The sequence below is a fragment of the Salmo trutta genome, chromosome 24 (genome assembly GCF_901001165.1).
Source record: "Salmo trutta chromosome 24, fSalTru1.1, whole genome shotgun sequence".
Taxonomy (NCBI): domain Eukaryota; kingdom Metazoa; phylum Chordata; class Actinopteri; order Salmoniformes; family Salmonidae; genus Salmo; species Salmo trutta.
The window spans coordinates 6,806,687-6,826,620 of record NC_042980.1 but is presented as its reverse complement, the minus strand read 5'-3'; the positions used below and the strand labels follow the sequence as shown (position 1 = coordinate 6,826,620).

Sequence of the window (19,934 nt, the reverse complement as noted above, 5' to 3'; positions counted from 1 at the left end):
AGCTGGCTGGTGTGTTTACGAACATATTCAATCAATCCCTATCCCAGTCTGCTGTTCCCACATGCTTCAAGAGGGACACCATTGTTCCTGTTCCCAAGAAAGCTAAGGTAGCTGAGCTAAACAATTATCACCCCATTGCACTCACTTCCGTCATCATGAAGTGCTTTGAAAGACTAGTCAAGGATCATATCACCTCCACCCTACCTGACAACCTAGACCCACTCCAATTTGCTTACCGCCCCAATAGGACCACAGACGACGCAATCGCAATCACACTGCACACTGCCCTAACCCATTTGGACAAGAGGAATACCTATGTAAGAATGCTGTTCATCGATTACAACGAGGCATTTAACACTATAGTACCCTCCAAACTCGTCATTAAGCTCGAGACCCTGGGTCTCGACCACACCCTGTGCAACTGGGTCCTGGACTTTCTAACGGGCCGCCCCCAGGTGGTGAGGGTAGGAAACAACATCTCCACCCCACTGATCCTCAACACTGGGGCCCCACAAGGGTGCGTTCTCAGCCCTTTCCTGTACTCCCTGTCCACCCATGACTGCGTGGCCATGCACGCCTCCAACTCAATCATCAAGTTTGCAGACGATACTACAGTAGTAGGCTTGATTACCAACAATGACGAGACGGCCTACAGGGAGGAGGTGAGGGCCCTTGGAGTGTGGTGTCAGGAAAATAACCTCACACTCAACGTCAACAAAACAAAGGAGATGATCATGGACTTCAGGAAACAGCAGAGGGAGCACCCCTCTATCCACATCGACGGGACAGTAGTGGAGAAGGTGATTCCGATCCATTGTGTTCCTCTTGTCCAAATGGGTTAGGGCAGTGTGCAGTGTGATTGCGATTGCGCCGTCTGTATCACCGCCTGGTACGGCAACTGCTCCGCCCACAACCGTAAGGCTCTCCAGAGGGTAGTGAGGTCTGCACAACGCATCACCGGGGGCAAACTACCTGCCCTCCAGGACACCTACACCACCCGATGTCACAGGAAGGCCAAAAAGATCATCAAGGACAACAACCACCCGAGCCACTGCCTGTTCACCCCGCTGTCATCCAGAAGGCGAGGTTAGTACAGGTGCATCAAAGCAGGGACCGAGAGACTGAAAAACAGCTTCTATCTCAAGGCCATCAGACTGTTAACCTGTTTGGGATAGGGGGCAGTATTTTCACGGCCGGATAAAAAACGTACCCGATTTAATCTGGTTGTTACTCCTGCCCAGAAACTAGAATATGCATATAATTAGTAGATTTGGATGGAAAACACTCTAAAGTTTCGAAAACTGTTTGAATGGTGTCTGTGAGTATAACAGAACTCATATGGCAGGCCAAAACCTGAGAAGATTCTATAAGGGAAGTGCCCTGTCTGACCATTTCTTGTCCTTCTATAGCCTCTATCAAAAATACAGCCTCTGTGCTGTAACGTGACATTTTCTAAGGCTTTCATTGGCTCTAGGAAGGTGCCAGAAAGTGGAATGATAGCTCTGCAGTCTCTGGGCGAAAAACAGCAGGGGTTTTGGTGAGTGGTCCTTCTGGGAACAATGACACTGAGGCGCTCATGCACGAGACGACTCCATTTTTTTCTTTCAGTGTTTGAACGAATACGTCGTCGCCTGGTTGGAATATTATCGCTATTTTACCAGAAAAATTGCATAAAAATTGATTTTAAACAGCGTTTGACATGCTTCGAAGTACGGTAATGGAATATTTTGAATTTTTTTGTCACGAAACGCGCCGGCGCGTCACCCTTCGGATAGTGACTTGAACGCACGAACAAAACGAAGCTATTTGGATATAACTATGGATTATTTCGAACCAAAACAACATTTGTTGTTGATGTAGAAGTCCTGGGAGTGCATTCTGACGAAGAACAGCAAAGGTAATCCAATTTTTCTTATAGTAAATCTGAGTTTGGTGAGTGCCAAACTTGGTGGGTGTCAAAATAGCTTGCCGTGATGGCCGGGCTATGTACTCAGAATATTGCAAAATGTGCTTTCACCGAAAAGCTATTTTAAAATTGGACACCGCGATTGCATAAAGGAGTTCTGTATCTATAATTCTTAAAATAATTGTTATGTTTTTTGTCAACGTTTATCATGAGTAATTTAGTAAATTCACCGGAAGTTTTTGGTGGGTATGCTAGTTCTGAACAAAACATGCTAATGTAAAAAGCTGGTTTTTGATATAAATATGAACTTGATTGAACAAAACATGCATGTATTGTATAACATAATGTCCTAGGAGTGTCATCTGATGAAGATCATCAAAGGTTAGTGCTGCATTTAGCTGTGGTTTTGGTTTTTGTGACATATATGCTAGCTTGAAAAATGGGTGTGTGATTATTTCTGGCTGGGTACTCTCCTGACATAATCTGTTTTGCTTTCGTTGTAAAGCCTTTTTGAAATTGGACAATGTGGTTAGATAAAGGAGAGTCTTATCTTTCAAATGGTGTAAAATAGTCATATGTTTGAGAAATTGAAATTATAGCATTTTTAAGGTTTTCCGCTAGAGGAACGCCTGTCCATAAGAGGTCAGCCATCACTAACATTGAGTGGCTGCTGCCAACATACAGACTCAATCTCTAGCCACTTTAATAATTAATAATTGTATGTAATACATGTATCACTAGTCACTTAAACAATGCCACTTTATATAGTGTTTACATACCCTACATTACTCATCTCATATGTATATACTGTACTCTATACCATCTACTGCATCATTTCTATGCTGTTCGGCCATCGCTCATCCATATATTTTTATATACATATTCTTAATCATTCCTTTACACTTGTGTGTATAAGGTAGTTGTTGTGAAATTGTTAGATTACTTGTTAGATATTACTGCACGGTCGGAACTAGAAGCACAAGTATTTCTCTACACTCGCATTAACATCTGCTAACCATATGTATGTGACCAATAAAATTTGATTTGAAAAACGCTCATCCAGAGGGGGTGCTACTAGTGGCCGGGGACGTTAATGCAGGGAAACTTAAATCCGTTTTACCTAATTTCTATCAGCATGTTAAATGTGCAACCAGAGGGAAAAAAACTCTAGACCACCTTTAGTCCACACACAGAGACGCGTACAAAGCTCTCCCTCACCCTCCATTTGGCAAATCTGACCATAATTCTTTCCTAATGATTCCTGCTTACAAGAAAAAATTAAAGCAGGAAGCACCAATGACTCGGCCAATAAAAAAGTGGTCAGATGAAGCAAATGCTAAGCTACAGGACTGTTTTGCTAGCACAGAGTGGAAAATGTTCCGGAATTCCTCCGACGGCATTGAGGAGTACACCACATTAGTCACTGACTTCATCAATAAGTGCATCGATGACGTCGTCCCGACAGTGACTGTACATACATACCCCAACCAGAAGCCATGGATTACAGGCAACATCCGCACTGAGCTAAAGGGTAGAGCTGCCGCTTTCAAGGAGCTGGACTCTAACCCGGAAGTTTATAATAAATCCCGCTATGTCCTCCGATGAACCATCAAACAGGCAAAGCGCCAATACAGGACTAAGATCGAATTGTACTACACCGGCTCCGACACTCGTCGGATGTGGCAGGGCTTGCAAACTATTACAGACTACAAAGTGAAGCACAGCCAAGAGCTGGCCAGACAAGCTAAATTACTTCTATGCTCGCTTCGAGGCAAGTAACACTGAAGTAACACATACATGAGAGCATCAGCTGTTCCAGACGACTGTGTGATCACTCTCTCCGCAGCCGATGTGAGTAAGACCTTTAAACAGGTCAACATACACAAGGCTGCAGGGCCATACGGATTACCAGGATGTGTACTCCGAGCATGCGCTGACCAACTGGCAAGTTGAACTAACTGACATTTTCAACCTTTCCCTGTCTGTGTCTGTAATACCAACATGTTTCAAGCAGACCACCATCATCCCTGTGCCCAAGAACACTAAGTTAACCTGCCTAAATGACTACTGACCCGTACACTCACGTTTGTAGCCATGAAATGCTTTGAAAGGCTGGTTATGGCTCACATTAACAGCATCCTCCCGGATACCCTATACCCACTCCAATTCACATACCGACCCAACAGGTCCATAGATGACATAATCTCAATCACACTCCACACTGCCCTTTCCCACATGGACAAAAGAAACACCTATGTGAGAATGCTGTTCATTGACTACAGCTCAGCGTTCAATACCATAGCGCCCACGAAGCTCATCACTAAGCTAAGGACCCTGGGACTCAACACCTCCCTCTGCAGCTGGATCCTGGACTTCCTGACTGGCTGCCCCCAGGTGGTAAGGGTAGGCAATAACATATCTGCCACACTGATCCTCAACACTTGGGCCCCTCAGCGGTGTGTACTTTTTCCCCTCCTGTAGTCCCTGTTCACCTGTGACTGCGTGGCCATACACGACCCCAACACCATCATTAAGTTTGCTGACGACACAACAGTGGTAGGCCTGATCACCAACAACGATGAGACAGCCTATAGGGAGGTCAGAGACCTGGCAGTGTGGTGCCAGGACAACAACCTCTCCCTCAATGTGAGCAAGACAAAAGAGCTGATCGTGGACTACAGGAAAAGGCGGGCCGAACGGGCCCCAATTAACATCAACAGGGCTGTAGTGGAGCAGGTCGAGAGTTTCAATTTCCTGGTCCAAACACACCAGGACAGTCATTAAGAGAGCCTGACAACACCTTTTCCCCCTCAGGAGACTGAAAAGATTTGGCATGGGTCCCCAGATCCTCAAAAGTTTACACAGCTGCACCATTGAGAGCATCCTGACCAGTTGCATCACCGCCTGGTATGGCGACTGCTCGGCATCTGACCGTAAGGCGCTACAGAAGGTAGTGCGTACGGCCCAGTACATCACTGGGGCCAAGCTTCCTGCCATCCAGGACCTATATATTAGGCGGTGTCAGAAGAAAGCCCATAAAATTGTTAAAGACTCCAGTCACCCAAGTCATAGACTGTTTTCTTTGCTATCGCACAGCAAGCAGTACCGGAGCACCAAGTCTAGGACCAAAAGGCTCCTTAACAGCTTCTACCCCCAAGCCATAAGACTGCTGAACAATTAATCAAATGGCCACCGGACTATTTACTTTGACAGCCCCCCCCTCCATTTGTTTTTAACACTGCTGCTACTCACTGTTTATTATCTATGCATAGTCACTTCACCTACTTACATGTAAAAATTAACTCGACTAACCTGTATCCCCACACATCTTAACTAGCCCACAGAGCAGCACCGTGACCAGGAAGCTATACATTTCACTGATGGTATTGTTCACCCGTTTTGAGAGCTTCCCTTTTATGCCTTCTCTTTCAGTTCATTAAAATACCTGTAAACATCATGAGGCAGTTTGGAACTAGTGAGTGTTACAACTGAGGACAGATGATTTTTACACGCTACACGCTTCAGCACTCGGCCGTCCCATTCTGTGAGCTTGTGTGACCTACTACTTCGTGGCTGAGCTGTTGTTGCACCTTGACATTTCCACTTCACCATAACAGCATTTACAGTTGACCGGGGCAGCTTTTGCAGGGCAAACATTTTACGAACTGACTTGTTGGAAAGGTGGCATCCTATGACGGTGCCATGTTGAAAGTCACTGAGCTCTTCAGTAAGGCCATTTTACTGACAATGTTTGTCTATGTAGATTGCATGACTGTGTGCTCAATTTTATACACCTGTCAGCAACAGATGTGGCTGAAATAGCTGAATCCACTCATTTAAAGGGGTGACCACATACTTTTGTATAGTATTCCTCGTAACTATCTGATTGATCCGACTCACTCTCATACACAGATTCTTATTCAGATTTACAAAATATTTATTGTAAATCATCAGCGAGGCATTTCCTTTTGAAACCGGACATTATCTCTACTCAATGTATATCAGTGTCTGTCAAGAGTTAAGTTTTTCTGTCAGGACTGACTTAGATTGTAACTTGCCAGCTCAGACCCTCCTTTCCAGGGGTTTTATTTTTATTCAGATTATAAACTTCTACTGTGTGTGCCCCCCATTTATTGAGAAATCCCCCATCATAGTAATATTTGCTCCATCATATACCCCCACAATACCTTCCCCCATTTCTAACCCCCATGTACTTGAAAACCCCCCATAAATTAAATTAACCCCCTCAAAATGGTTTCTAGGCTAGGCAGTCGGCATGTATTTGGGGTGATGACCTGTGCAGTGGTAACATTTTATTTGCTTTGTCAAAAACTGTAAACGACTTGTCAAGTCATGTGCTCCGGTTCTTGTATACACTGTAACAAGCACATTGCAGATTTCTAATATGCTGCAAAGTGGCTAACTAAGTTGATATTTCCAGGAATGGGCGCAGCCAAATTTGGCTTTGTTTATTTGCGTCTTATGCCGCGTTCAAAACAACTGGGAACTCTGAAAAATACGAGGTCAAATCACGACGTCTGTGTTCTTCAGGTCGGAAAGTTGGAGCTCTAGAAAGAGTCCCATGTTCCCGAGTTGGAATTCCGAGTTGGATGATCTTTCAAATATATTTTCCACCAGTCGGAGCTTGTTTTTTTCAGAGTTCCCAGTTGCTTTGAACGCACTGAAGTTGGAGATTTCTGAGTTCCCAGTTCAGAATTCCCAGTTGTTTTGAACTCTGCATTATACTGAATGACATTCTGAGATTAGGGAGTTATCGCTTGTCAAAGATAAACAAACATGGCTGCCATCAAAAGTAATTTAGCCACTGTTAGCTGACACGCATCTCTTTGCTAAACAATATTGCATTCCTCCCTTGTGCTCACCAGATATGTGGTACATTGTAAACAAGTCTAGCGGTTAGGTCGCTAACTTATGTTTTGTTTTATGTCAGCACAACCTGTTATTTAGACTGGTTTATGCAATCAGTTTGGCTGTGGCTGTGTTGTTCTGCGTGAGGCTTAGCTGAAGTTCACATTTATCTTTTACAATAAAAGGTGAAATTGAGGAATAAAGTTGAAGACCTTAATTTTCCATCAGTACAAACTAGATTCTGTTCAGACAACAATGGTGTATAGAAGCATTTGTTGCATCATATGTTCTGTTGCAACTGTTCTCAAATCAAATTTTATTTGTCTCATACACATGGTTAGCAGATGTTAATGCGAGTGTAGCGAAATGCTTGTGCTTCTAGTTCCGACCATGCAGTAATATCTAACAAGTAATCTAACCTAACAATTTCACAACTACCTTATACACACAAGTGTAAAGGAATGAATAAGAATATGTACATAATATATGAATGAGTGATGGCCGAACGGCATAGGCAAGATGCAGTAGATGGTATAGAGTACAGTATATACATATGAGATCAGTAATGTAGGGTATGTAAACATTATATAAAGTGGCATTGTTTAAAGTGGCTAGTGATACATTTTCCATTATTGCTCTAATCACATATTTGCATTAGTACACTGCAGGAACAACTCTACAATGATCACAGATATGTGATCGTACACGGCGAAGGGTTAAATAGCCTACCTCCATGTCAGTGAAGGGCTGTTAAGTTAAAACCAAGACTCGAAATCAGGGGGTATGAGAGGGTATTCCAATGGCATTAAAGAAAATGTCAGAAAGCATAAGCCTACCCAAGTTAGCTTAAAACCTCTTTTAAGATTTTGAAGAAAATAAAACAGATCTGATTATATAATGTGATCTCTTACAGCACTTTGGTCTGCAATGCTTTATGCTAGAAACAAGATGTAAAATACCCAGGAAAGACGTGACTTGGATGCATATGGAGATATACAATATACAAAAGTATGTGGACAACCCTTCAAATTAGTGGATACGGCTATTTCAGCCACATACGTTGTGGATAGGTGTATAAAATCAAGCACACAGCCATGCAATCTCCATAGACAAACAATGGCAGTAGAATGGCCTTACTGAAGAGCTCAGTGACATTCAACGTGGCACCATCATAGGATGCCAGTCTTCCAACAAGTCAGTTTGTCAAACTTCTGCCCTGCTAGAGCTGCCCCGGTCAACTGTAAGTGCTGTTATTGTGAAGTGGAAACATCTAGGAGCAACAACGGCTCAGCCCTGAAGTGGTAGACCATACAAGCTCACAGAACGGGACTACCGAGTGCATAGTGCATAGCGCGTAAAAATCGTCTATCCTCGGTTGCAAAACTCACTAGTTCCAAACTTAATGAAATGGGTTTCCATAGCCGAGCAGCCGCACACAAGCCTAAGATCACCATGCGCAATGCCAAGCATCTGCTGGAATGGTGTAAAATTTGCCGCCAGTGGACTCTGGAGCAGCAGAAACGCTTTCTCTGGAGTGATTAATTATGCTTCACCATCTGGCAGTCCGACAGACGAATCTGGGTTTGGTGGATGACAGGAAAACACAACCTGTTTAAACCAGGACAGCTTTTGGGGAAACACTTGTGACCTTCTCTCATTGGGTTAAGCAACAAGAGTAGCCAGCAGTTAAAGCTGACATTTTTCTGCGTTGGTAGGCCTACTCTGTCTGGGGTGGAAAGGTAGGCCTAACTTTTGAATGTACCATGCTCAAATTTCGAATGACGTCTCAGATTAAATTATTTGTAAACAAGGACAGTTTGGTTGCAAACAAGACACACTGATTTGGGATTAGAGAAATATGATAAAATGAACACATAGGCCTATCTCGCAGTCCATTCTTAACCTGTAATTGTTTAAATTTGTGTGTTATTACAGATTCTGCTGATATGTTAAATGATGTAGAAATGCATGGTCTGCAAACCCATAACCTTTTTGGATGCAGCCCTGTGCACTATCAAAATTCCTGTGTTGCCATCTAATGCTTACAGGATGAAAAACAAAACTGCATAGGCTGGTCTGTCCAAGAAGTGAGGCTAAACGGTAGGCATGTTCTCTTTTTTCAAGCATTCAGGGAGGATTTAGATAAAAATATATTTTGCTGAAGGGAGGGCCAAGCGTTTGCATTTCAGAGGTCCAATTTTCTCCATGTAACCCTTATTATAAATAATGTTCATTCCCTTAAGCGTTCCCTTTAAATATGGTGCACCTTTTAGTTCGAATTTTGTCGAAAGACTAGAATATTTTGAGAGAACGGGTTCAGAATATTCGGGATCAATGAAAGTATGATTGATCCCAAATATATTCATACTCGTCTCCGTTCCAGCACCAATTGGTAGATAAAAATAAATACTCTGTTCTTGTAGATGATTTAGGTTTAGGAAAGTATTTATGAACCATAAAAAACAGGTCTGGAGAGCCTTTACGCACAAAAGTCAGAAAACGGTGGATTGATTCATTCTTAAAATTGCCACATTCAGTTCTTCAACCCATGGTAACGTTGGATGATTTGTGTACATAGACAAAGTAGGGAGAATAGTGTACAATAGTAGGCTATAACCTCGTCTATTGCCTACACTGACCATGGAACTGTTTGATGACACGGCCAAGTATTGCCATGCGTCGGGTTCGTTCAAACTGTTACGGCTTGGTCTGCTCTCCGCTCAATAACCATTTCATTTTTTATCTTTATTTAACCAGTTAGGCCAGTTGAGAACAAGTTGTCATTTACTACTGCGACCTGACCAAGATAAAGCAAAGCAGTGCGACAAAAACAGAGTTACACAAACAAATGTACAGTCAATAACTCAAAAGAAAATAAAAATATATGTACAGTGTGTGCAAATGTAGAAGAGTAGGGAGGTAGGCAATAAATAGGCCATAGAGGAAAAAAATTATAAAAATTTAGCATTCATACTGGAGTGATAGATGTGCAGATGATGTGTAAGTAGAGATACTGGGGTGCAAAAGAGCAAGAGGGTAATTAATAATATGGGGATGAGGTAGTTGGGTGTGCTATTTTCAGATTGGCTGTGTACAGGTACAGTGATCGGTAAGCTGCTTTGACAGCTGATGTTTAAAGTTAGAGAGGGAGATAAGACTTTAGCTTCAGAGATTTTTGCAATTCGTTCCAGTCATTGGCAGCAGAGAACTGGAAGGAAAGGCAACCAAAGGGAGTGTTGGCTTTGGGGATGACCAGTGCAATATACCTGCTGGAGCGTGTGCTACGGGTGGGTGTTGCTATGGTGACCAGTGAGCTGAGATAAGGCGGGGCTTTACCTAGCAAATACTTATAGATGATCTGGAGCCAGTGGGTTTGGCGACGGATATGTTGTGAGGGCCTGCCAACGAGACCATACAGGTCGCTACATTACTTTTTTAAATCAACTGTTAGTAATGATCTTCAGCAACAACCAAACAGCCATGATGGCATTTACAGAGGAAGCAAATGAAGCTAAACAAAACAATGTAAATAAATTGAACAATAATGTAGGTTACACCAACTGAAGAGAACAAACAGTAAATTGGTAGTTGAATGTGTGGTTATTAGGCCTACTGACGGTCGATACTGATATTTAACATGATAGAAATAGGACAGAGAAAGTCAGGGGTGCCTATAATTAAGACATTTGAGATTGCCCATGCCCACAAGTTTTAAAACTCCCTAGTCCTTGACGATGGCAAGCATACCCATAACATGATGCAGCCACCACCATGCTTGAAAATATGAGTGGTACTCAGTGAGGTGTTTATCCCAAACATTACTTTGTATTCAGGACATTAATTTCTTTGCCACATTTTTTTGCAGTTTTACTTTAATGCCTTATTGCAAACAGGATGCATGTTTTTGAAATGTATTCTGTACAGGCTTCTGTCTTTCCATTCTGTAAATTAGTTTACCATTTTGGACTAACTAAAATGTTGTTCATCCATCATCAGTTTTCTCCTATCACAGCCATTAAACTGTTTTGAAGTCACAATTGGCCTCAGGTTGAAATCCTTAAGCAGTTTCCTTCCTCTCTGGCAAATGAGTTAGGAAGGATGCCTATATCTTTGTACTGAGTTGGTGTATTGATACATGTTACGTGCGCCTCTTGGAGAGAACGCAACACCCTGCTACACCGAACTCCCCATGGAGTGAAAGAGGTATGTGATTGTAGGTGCCGGTAAGGATGACAGAGGCAGAGAATATTACCGTTTACAGGGAATTTATTTCCTTAAGACGGTAATGTGGGGAAAAGGGGCTGGACAGAACCAAAGCAAGTAAAAGTAAAAGTTAAAGAGTCCCCTCTCCTACCTTACCTGCCTACCCACTATTTACCTAACCTTTTAGCACTTCCTGGCATGCTAACCAAAAGACGGGGTGGTCCGCCCAGGTCTTACCTAGTGTGCACAGACAGTAAATACTACGATTTATGTATGCCCGCAGGCCTCTTGCCTAAACACTCCCAAGGTGCCTTCCCCTTCCCCCCTGGGAACAAAAACAGAATAATTACTAACGTAAAGTGAACAATATCAATAATGCCAAACACAGTCCTTTTGGCATACACATACCTCAGAAGTAGCGGCTACAAAATGCTTTCAACAAAACTGTTACTGGGCAACAACCAAAACAGGACATCAAAGAAGCTTTCTCTTCCTGACAAAGGCTTTTATCCAGCTGGAGAAGGAGTTGGTAATTGAAAACAGCTGTTTCCCCTGACGAGAGGGAGGGTTCAGAGCTCCAATCATCGATGGAGCTGACCAATCAGCTGCTGAGAATCCAGGAAGCCATTTCCTGAAATACAAACACAAAACACAGAAACTGGGGAATGTAACAATACCATCCACTGTATAATTATACTGTACAAAAATATAAACGCAACATGTAGTGTTGGTTCCATGTTTCATGAGCTGAAATAAACTATCCCAGAAATGTTCAATTTCTCTCAAATGTTGTGCACAAATTTGTTTACATCCCTATTAGTGAGCATTTCTTTGCCAAGATAATCCATCCACCTGACAGGCATGGCATATCAAGAAGCTAATTAAACAGCATGATCATCACAGGTGCACCTTGTGCTGGGGACAAAGCATTACAAGCATTTCGCTACCCCCGGCAATAACATCTGCTAAACACGTGTATGTGACCAATAAAATTTGATTTGAAAGCAAATATTGCAGTTTTGTCACAAAACAATGCCACAGATGTTTCGAGCTTCGATGGGGCATGCAATTGGCATGCTGACTGCAGGAATGTCCACCAGAGAACAGAATGTTAATTTCTCTACCATAAGTCGCCTCCAAAGTCATTTTAGAGAATTTAGCAGTAAGTCCAACCGGCCTCACAACTGCAGACCACGTGTAACCACGCCACTCCAGGACCTCCACATCCGTCTTCTTCACCTGCAGGATCGTCTGAGACCAGCCACCCAGACAGCTGATGAAACTGAGGAGTATTTCTGTCTGTAATAAAGCCCTTTTGTGGAGAAACTCATTCTGATTGGCTGGGCCTGGCTCCCAAGTCGGAAGGCCCACCCATGGCTGCGCACCCTGCCTAGTCATGTGGAATCTATAGATAAGGCCTTAATGAATTTGTTTCTATTGACTGATTTCCTCATATGAACTGGAACTTGGTAAAATCTTAGAAATTGTTGAATGTTACGTTTATATTTTTTGTTAAATGTAATAACTTCACGATGCTCAAAGGCATATTCAGTGAATGCTCTTTTTATTTTTTACACATCTACAAATCGGTGCCCTACCTTGCAAGGCATTGGACAACTTTGTGGTTGAATCTGTGTTTGAAATGCACTGCTCGACTGAGGGACCTTACAGATAATTGTATGTGTGGGGCACAGAGATGAGGTAGTCATTAAAAAATCATGTTAAACACTATGACTGCACACAGAGTGAGTCACTGCAACTCATGTGACTTGTTAAGCAAATGTTTACACCTGAACTTATTTAGGGTTGCCATAACAAAGGGGTTGAATACTTGTTGAGTCAAGACATTTCAGATTTTCATTTTTAATTCATTTGTAAAAATGGCTAAGAACATAATTCCACTTTGACATTAGAGTATTGTGTGTAGGCCAGTGACAAAAAATCCAAAAAGTGAAGGGATGTGAATACTTTCTGAAGAAACTGTAGTTTATTCCAAATATGAACACTGAACAATTACAAACCACTGATATTCACTGTAAATGAACTAACATGACTTTTGAAAAACTTGCCTGATATGATATCACTTTATAGGGGGAATTAGCAGAGGAATCTTCAATCCATTAGATTGAATAAATCCATCTAAATCTCAATTCATGTTAGGGATCATTAGTTGTATTCCTTGATGACCTTTAATCATGTTTGCTCAACTAGGCAAAATGTTAATCTGTCTTTTTTGCAGGCAAATTATGATAACCACAGAACTGGATAAGAAAATAAACTATATTTCTATCCACATGATGGCAGCAGCATGTACTGTATTTCATGTCCAAGTGTAGGTGGGGAAAAAAAAACATTTATTCAGTGCCTCTGAGAAATGATACAGCACATACTTGTTACAAAAATACTGGTTCAGTCAAGACAACAGTAGCACTATAGCCAAAAAAGTCTCAGAAATTCAACAACACGAGGCTAATACAAAGTGTCTTAATAAAATGCATCTGGGTTTCCTCAACCATCACAGTCAGCAGTCACTTCAATAGAGATTAGCACACAATTTAACTCAAAACATTTTCAAACCCCAATGGTAGGTTATTATGAACTGGATTTTCTTTTTTGATTAACACCTTCCATCAAATTTGTCTCAGCCTCTGCTTTACAGGCCTTATAACTTATGTCTTGGAAATAAACATGGCACATTTTGACAAGGACATATAAAAGTAACCTTCACCAAAAGTAAAATGTCAAGTAAACAGAAAAGTTCTATATGGAATTTAAAGAAATCATTTATAATCACATTTAACATATTTGTGACCTGATACATAACATTCTAGCAATATTCTTTCTAAGAATCATCATATCCTATCTGAGTTTTATTTACTTTTTTAAAATGTATTTATTTATTATTTTACCCCTTTTTTCTCCCCAATTTCGTGGTATCCAATTGGTAGTAGTTACAGTCTTGTCTCATCGCTGCAACTCCCGTACGGACTCGGGAGAGGCGAAGGTCGAGGGCCATGCGTCCTCCGAAACACAACCCAACCAAGCCGCACTGCTTCTTGACACAATGCACATCCAACCCGGAAGCCAGCCGCACCAATGTGTCAGAGGAAACACCATACACCTGGCGACCTGGTCAGCGTGCACTGCGCCTGGCCCGCCACAGGAGTCGCTAGTGCACGATGAGACAAGGATATCCCTGCCGGCCAAACCTTCCCTAACCTGGACGACGCCTGGGAGGTTATTTACTTATTTTTATAAAACAATTATCTTGGGAGCAGATATCAACTCAGAATTTCTTATCATAATCTCTTTTGACATGCATTTCTAAAGCCACACACTCATACTTGCAACTTACAGTTTTTCATATTAGGTTATGAAACTCGCCCTCGCCTGTGTAAATGTATGAAATATTGTGACTGCTGACTACAATATGGGTTAGGGCATTTTACATTTGTTGTTACTTTTCCAAATCATATCGTATGTTCTCACATAACTTCATTTCAAAATAAATAACTATTCTCTTCTTTAATTTTAAAATATTATTTAAAAGGTTGCCCCCTTAGTAAACCACAAGCCTTAAATGAAATGAAAATAAAACAAAAATGTGGAAAACGCTACATAAAAAATGTATAGCTAATTGAATATACCAAATTTGAAGACAGTTTAAAAAGTAACATTGATAAAAACAAAAATAAAACACAGACCTATCATATACAATATATATTTTTTAATGGATACAATAAAAAATGCTGCCGCAGTTAGCTTGTCTTCTCTTGTTCAACCCCTTAGAAAATATGTGCCAATGCCCTGAGAAAAGGGCAAACACCTCTATGTTCGACCCGTCTCTTTGGCATTATGGAAGGGATGAAGAAGACAATGGCGAGCTTCTCTGCCAGGCAAGAGCTGCAGAACCAGTTTGTAGGACGTCATGTTTTGGAGGCGTGGGAGGGAGGAATGAGCCTATTTGGATAATTGTATTGTGTTTACTAGGACCAAAGAAACAGGGACAGGTTTTTTCTTATTTTTTGGAATGAGAGAGATAGCTGTTCTCGATGCACAGCACTATGTAGGAGTTAGAGCAGCTACTGGGCAACTGTTGTAGGAGCTGGCCAGTCTGCAGTGAGGACGCTAGGCCAGTCACTGTACGGTCTCCTGTCCTCCATGTCTCGCAGTAGTTATCTGTCTGGCGGTGACCCTCGCTGCTAGAGCCGTGCCAGACCATTTTCTCTGGCCTGAAGGGAAACAATTTGGAATAAATTATGTTAATCACCTTAGGTACATCCCTTTATTAGATACATTTTAAGAAATCTATTCCAGCTCACAGTAAAGTTGTAATACAGTGCCTTCACTGTTGGCCTGGCATATCACACATACAAAGACTACCACTTAGCCTACCACAATTTATAACAAAGGAATTTTGTTTATGAGGACATTCATTATAATAATAAGAAAGTAACTATTTGCCATAAAAAGAAAGATACTGCACTATTAGACTGCCAATTTAGTAGTAGTGTGTGATAAGTAGTGTGTGATAAACTCAGCAAAAAAAGAAACGTCCCTTTTTCAGGACCCTGTCTTTCAAAGATAATTAGTAAAAATCCAAATAACTTCACAGATCTTCATTGTAAAGGGTTTAAACACTGTTTCCCATGCTTGTTCAATGAACCATAAACAATGAATGAACATGCACCTGTGGAACGTTTGTTAAGACACTAACAGCTTACAGATGGTAGGCAATTAAGGTCACCGTTATGAAAACTTAGGACACTAAAGAGACCTTTCTACTGACTCTGAAAAATACCAAAAGAAAGATGCTCAGGGTCCCTACTCATCTGCGTGAACGTGCCTTAGGCATGCTGCAAGGAGGCATGAGGACTGCAGATGTGGCCAGGGCAATAAATTGCAATGTCCGCACTGTGAGACGCCTAAGATAGGGAGACAGGACAGACAGCTGATCGTCCTCGCAGTGGCAGACCACATGTAACAACACCTGCACAGGATCGGTACATCCGAATATCACACCTGTGGGACAGGTACAAGATGGCAACAACAACTGCCCGAGTTACACCAGGAACGCACAATCCCTCCATCAGTGCTCAGACTGTCCGCAATAGGCTGAGAGAGGCTAGACTGAGGCCTGTTGTAAGGCAGGTCCTCACCAGACATCACCGGAAACAATGTCGCCTATGGGCACAAATCTACCGTCGCTGGACCAGATAGGACTGGCAAAAAGTGCTCTTCACTGACGAGTTGCGGTTTTGTCTCACCAGGGGTGATGGTCGGATTTGCGTTTATCGTCGAAGGAATGAGCGTTACACCGAGGCCTGTACTCTGGAACAGGATCGATTTGGAGGTGGAGGGTCCGTCATGGTCTGGGGAGGTGTGTCACAGCATCATCGGACTGAGCTTGTTGTCATTGCAGGCAATCTCAAAGCTGTGCGTTACAGGAAAAACATCCTCCTCCCTCATGTGGTACCCTTCCTGCAGGCTCATCCTGACATGACCCTTCAGCATGACAATGCCAACAGCCATACTGCTCGTTCTGTGCGTGATTTCCTGCAAGACAGGAATGTCAGTGTTCTGCCATGGCCAGCGAAGAGCCCGGATCTCAATCCCATTGAGCACGTCTGGGACCTGTTGGATCGGATGGTGAGGGCTAGGGCCATTCCTCCCAGAAATGTCTGGGAACTTGCAGGTGCCTTGGTGGAAGAGTGGGGTAACATCTCACAGCAAGAACTGGCAAATCTGGTGCAGTCCATGAGGAGGAGATGCACTGCAGTACTTAATGCAGCTGATGGCCACACCAGATACTGACTGTTACTTTTGATTTTGACCCCCCCTTTGTTCAGGGACACATTATTCAATTTCTGTTAGTCACATGTCTGTGGAACTTGTTCCGTTTATGTCTCAGTTGTTGAATCTTATGTTCATACAAATATTTACACATGTTAAGTTTGTTGAAAATAAACACAGTTGACAGTGAGAGGACATTTCTTTTTTTGCTGAGTTTATATACACTTTTTGAGAGTTACAATTTAGGCTCGAGGCTTGGGGGGGATATGGACCGGTATTGCTAGCAAGCTTTGCTCTGGCTAGCTTATTGAGCAGCAAGTTGTGGCTATTGCAATCTAGCTGGTAAGCTGCTAAAAATTGGTATAATCTAAATGGATGTTGTTAGCTAAGTAGCTAGCTATTTGTATTTTACCTTGCATACACAAAGTTGTCAATGTTAGCTTAGCAAAAACTTAAGTAAAAAACGTGCGTAGCTAGCTACAGTATCTACGTAGCCACCTTAACTCTTTAAACTATAACATTGGCAAACTCTTAGCTTGTCCCATTTTCTTCTTCGTAATTTGCTAACTCACTGAGAATAGTTTGACAATGACGTAACTAAGTTGAACAACTCACCTTAGCTAGCCAGCAACTAGGATTTTGATATATTAGATGCACTTTGTAAACACACTTTTTATTTTGTCGTTCCATGTCTGAGAGACCAACACTCACCATGCACTGTCCCTGAGGATATCTCTGCCGTCAAAGGAGTAGATTGGTGCATTTTCCTCCATCCTCCCCTCAGTCTTACTGAACAATGACTCCCAGCTATTAAATAGCACATGGTCCTAGAGAGAGAGAAAATATACACTCAGTGGCGAGTTTATTAGGTACATCCATCTAGTACCAAGTCGGACCCCTCTTTGCCTCCAGAATAGCCTGAATTTTTAGGGGCATGGATTCTAGGTGTGTCGTTCAAACGTTGCTCAATTGGTACCAAGGGACCTAATTTGTGCCAGGAAAACATTCCCCACACCATTACGCCACCAGCCTGTACCATTGACACCTCACAGGTTGGGGCCATGGACTCATGCTGCTTACGCCAAATCCTGACTCAGCCATCAGAATGAAGCAATAGGAACTGGGATTCGTCGGACCAGGCAACATATTTCCACTCCTCAATTGTCCAGTGTTGGTGATCGCGTGCCCACTGTAGCCACTTCTTGTTTTTAGCTGATAGGCGTGGAACTCGGTGTGGTAGTCTGCTGCAATAGCCCATCCATGACAAGAACCGGTGACTTGTGCATTCCAAGATGCCGTTCTGCACACCACTGTTGTACCGTGTCATTATTTGCCTGTTTGTGGCCTGCCTGTTAGCTTGCACAATTCTTGCCATTCTTCAACCTCTCTCATCAACAAGCTGTTTTCGCCCACAGGACTGCCACTGACTGGATGTTATTTTTGTTTGTCGCACCATGCGTTAAAAGCCCAGGAGGCCGGCTGTTTGAGATTCTGGAACCGGCGCGCCTGGCACTGACGATCGAACAACGCTCAAAGTTGCCTAGGTCACTTATTTTACCCATTCTAACGTCCAATCGAACAGTAACTGAATGCCTCGATGCCTGTTTGCCTGCTTTATATAGCAAGCCACGGCCATGAGACTCAAGGATAAAATGAAAACCCATGGTAGCATCGCATGACTGATTCTTAACAGTGTTGTATTGAAATAATCTCTAGAATTTCCTGAAATGACAATGAATAGGTTACTTCAATAAACTCAATTTCAATTTGGTGTCAGAAGTAGGATCCCAAAGTCTAGACTCATGCTTTCTTTAGTATATGTTTACACACCTTGAGGTTTAAGATGGGGAGGCTGTCTCTGTCGGACTTGCGAACGATGCTGTAGAGGTCCTGGAGCTTGGAGGACAAGAAAGCCCTGAAGGTGCCCTTCAGGCCCACTGCACGAGCCTGCTGGAAACACAGGAAGTCTGCCCCTCGAATGCCCCGCATGTTGCCCACTTGGGGAGTGTTCAAGGCGATCAGGTGGAGCTGAGCAGAACCCCCCCAGATTTGAGTTATAAAAACAGCTTGGCTTAGGTCTACATACACAATTTAGATGAGACCATTTGTTAGATACATGCTTTCTCTGAAGGCACATTAAATGATGATAAGATACTCACTCCTGGCCCTGATGTGTGGACGTGACCGGCAGGCTGGGGAACTGGAGGGGGAACAGGTTGTCTCTGGGGGGTGATGTGATATCGTCTTTCGGGCTGGATGGGATACCTGTTCTCAGGCTGCACAGGGCTGTAGCGGCCATCTGTCTGAGGGGGGTACCTAGGGTCAGTCTGAGAGGGGTATCTGGGATCATACTGAGGGGGTTCTCTGGGGTCGCGATTGTTGGGTTGGGCGGGCCTGGGGATCTCAATAGGCTGGCGAGGAGGAGGCACGATGGGGTGGGTGGCAGCACCGCCTTGGGAGAATTGTTCAGCTCCATTGTTGGCCGAGTGGTCCTGGGATTGGGGGTAATTGACGACAGGGGGAGGCTGGACTGCCGCTACTTCGTTGTCCTGGAGATTAAGAGCAACAGTGATTAAGTAAAATAAGCAAGCCTTGGACAAGTAAGCCTTGTCTGAGCCAGAATTGCCCATAAGGCAGGAGCCTTTCTTCTGATTCTGTAGCGTGAGGAAGCTTGATGAGCAAGTACACCCCCTGGACAGGACACTAGCCTATCGCAGGGCCTTACCCCCAATCCATCTCCTTAATGCTGAGTGCCAAGCTGAGAGGCATCGGGTACCATTTTTTGAGTCTTTGGTATGACTCGACCAGAGTTCAAACCCCCAACCTTCGAATCTCAGGGCGGACACTCTAAGCACAGGTCATTTGAGATGACAAGTCATCCTTGATTTTATGACTGACTCTGTTTCCTCAAATAGCTATTTATTAAATAAGTTCATACATTGACTTTGTTTTATTTACTCATTTTCATACAACTTACCAGATCTCTGTAGAAGGGACTGTAGTCACTGAGCTGGAATATAATAAGAATATAAAAAAAGTGCATACATTTTTTTGCATAGTTACTTTTTTCACATTTATGGTCTTTTAATGTGCACTTAACCAACTTTGAGTGTACATCTCCAGATCCTACCTTACTAACACGTCTCACATGAAAGAAAAATTA

At 42.8% G+C, this 19,934-nt stretch overlaps 1 protein-coding gene across 2 annotated transcripts in view; it reads right to left on the bottom strand.

Annotated features, from left to right (window-relative positions):
* Positions 1-14,227: 14,227 nt before the first annotated feature.
* LOC115160620 (collagen alpha-1(XVIII) chain) overlaps positions 14,228-19,934 on the bottom strand; it is a 161,763-nt gene continuing 156,056 nt past the window's right edge. For both annotated transcript variants that reach the window (XM_029710826.1, XM_029710825.1), the window contains 5 exons: positions 19,749-19,781; positions 18,931-19,320; positions 18,602-18,799; positions 17,483-17,598; positions 14,228-15,210 (listed from right to left, as the gene is read on the bottom strand). In XM_029710826.1, the coding sequence (XP_029566686.1) occupies positions 14,997-15,210; positions 17,483-17,598; positions 18,602-18,799; positions 18,931-19,320; positions 19,749-19,781 (951 nt within the window). In that variant the 3' untranslated portion in view covers positions 14,228-14,996. The remainder of the gene's footprint in view (positions 15,211-17,482; positions 17,599-18,601; positions 18,800-18,930; positions 19,321-19,748; positions 19,782-19,934) is intronic.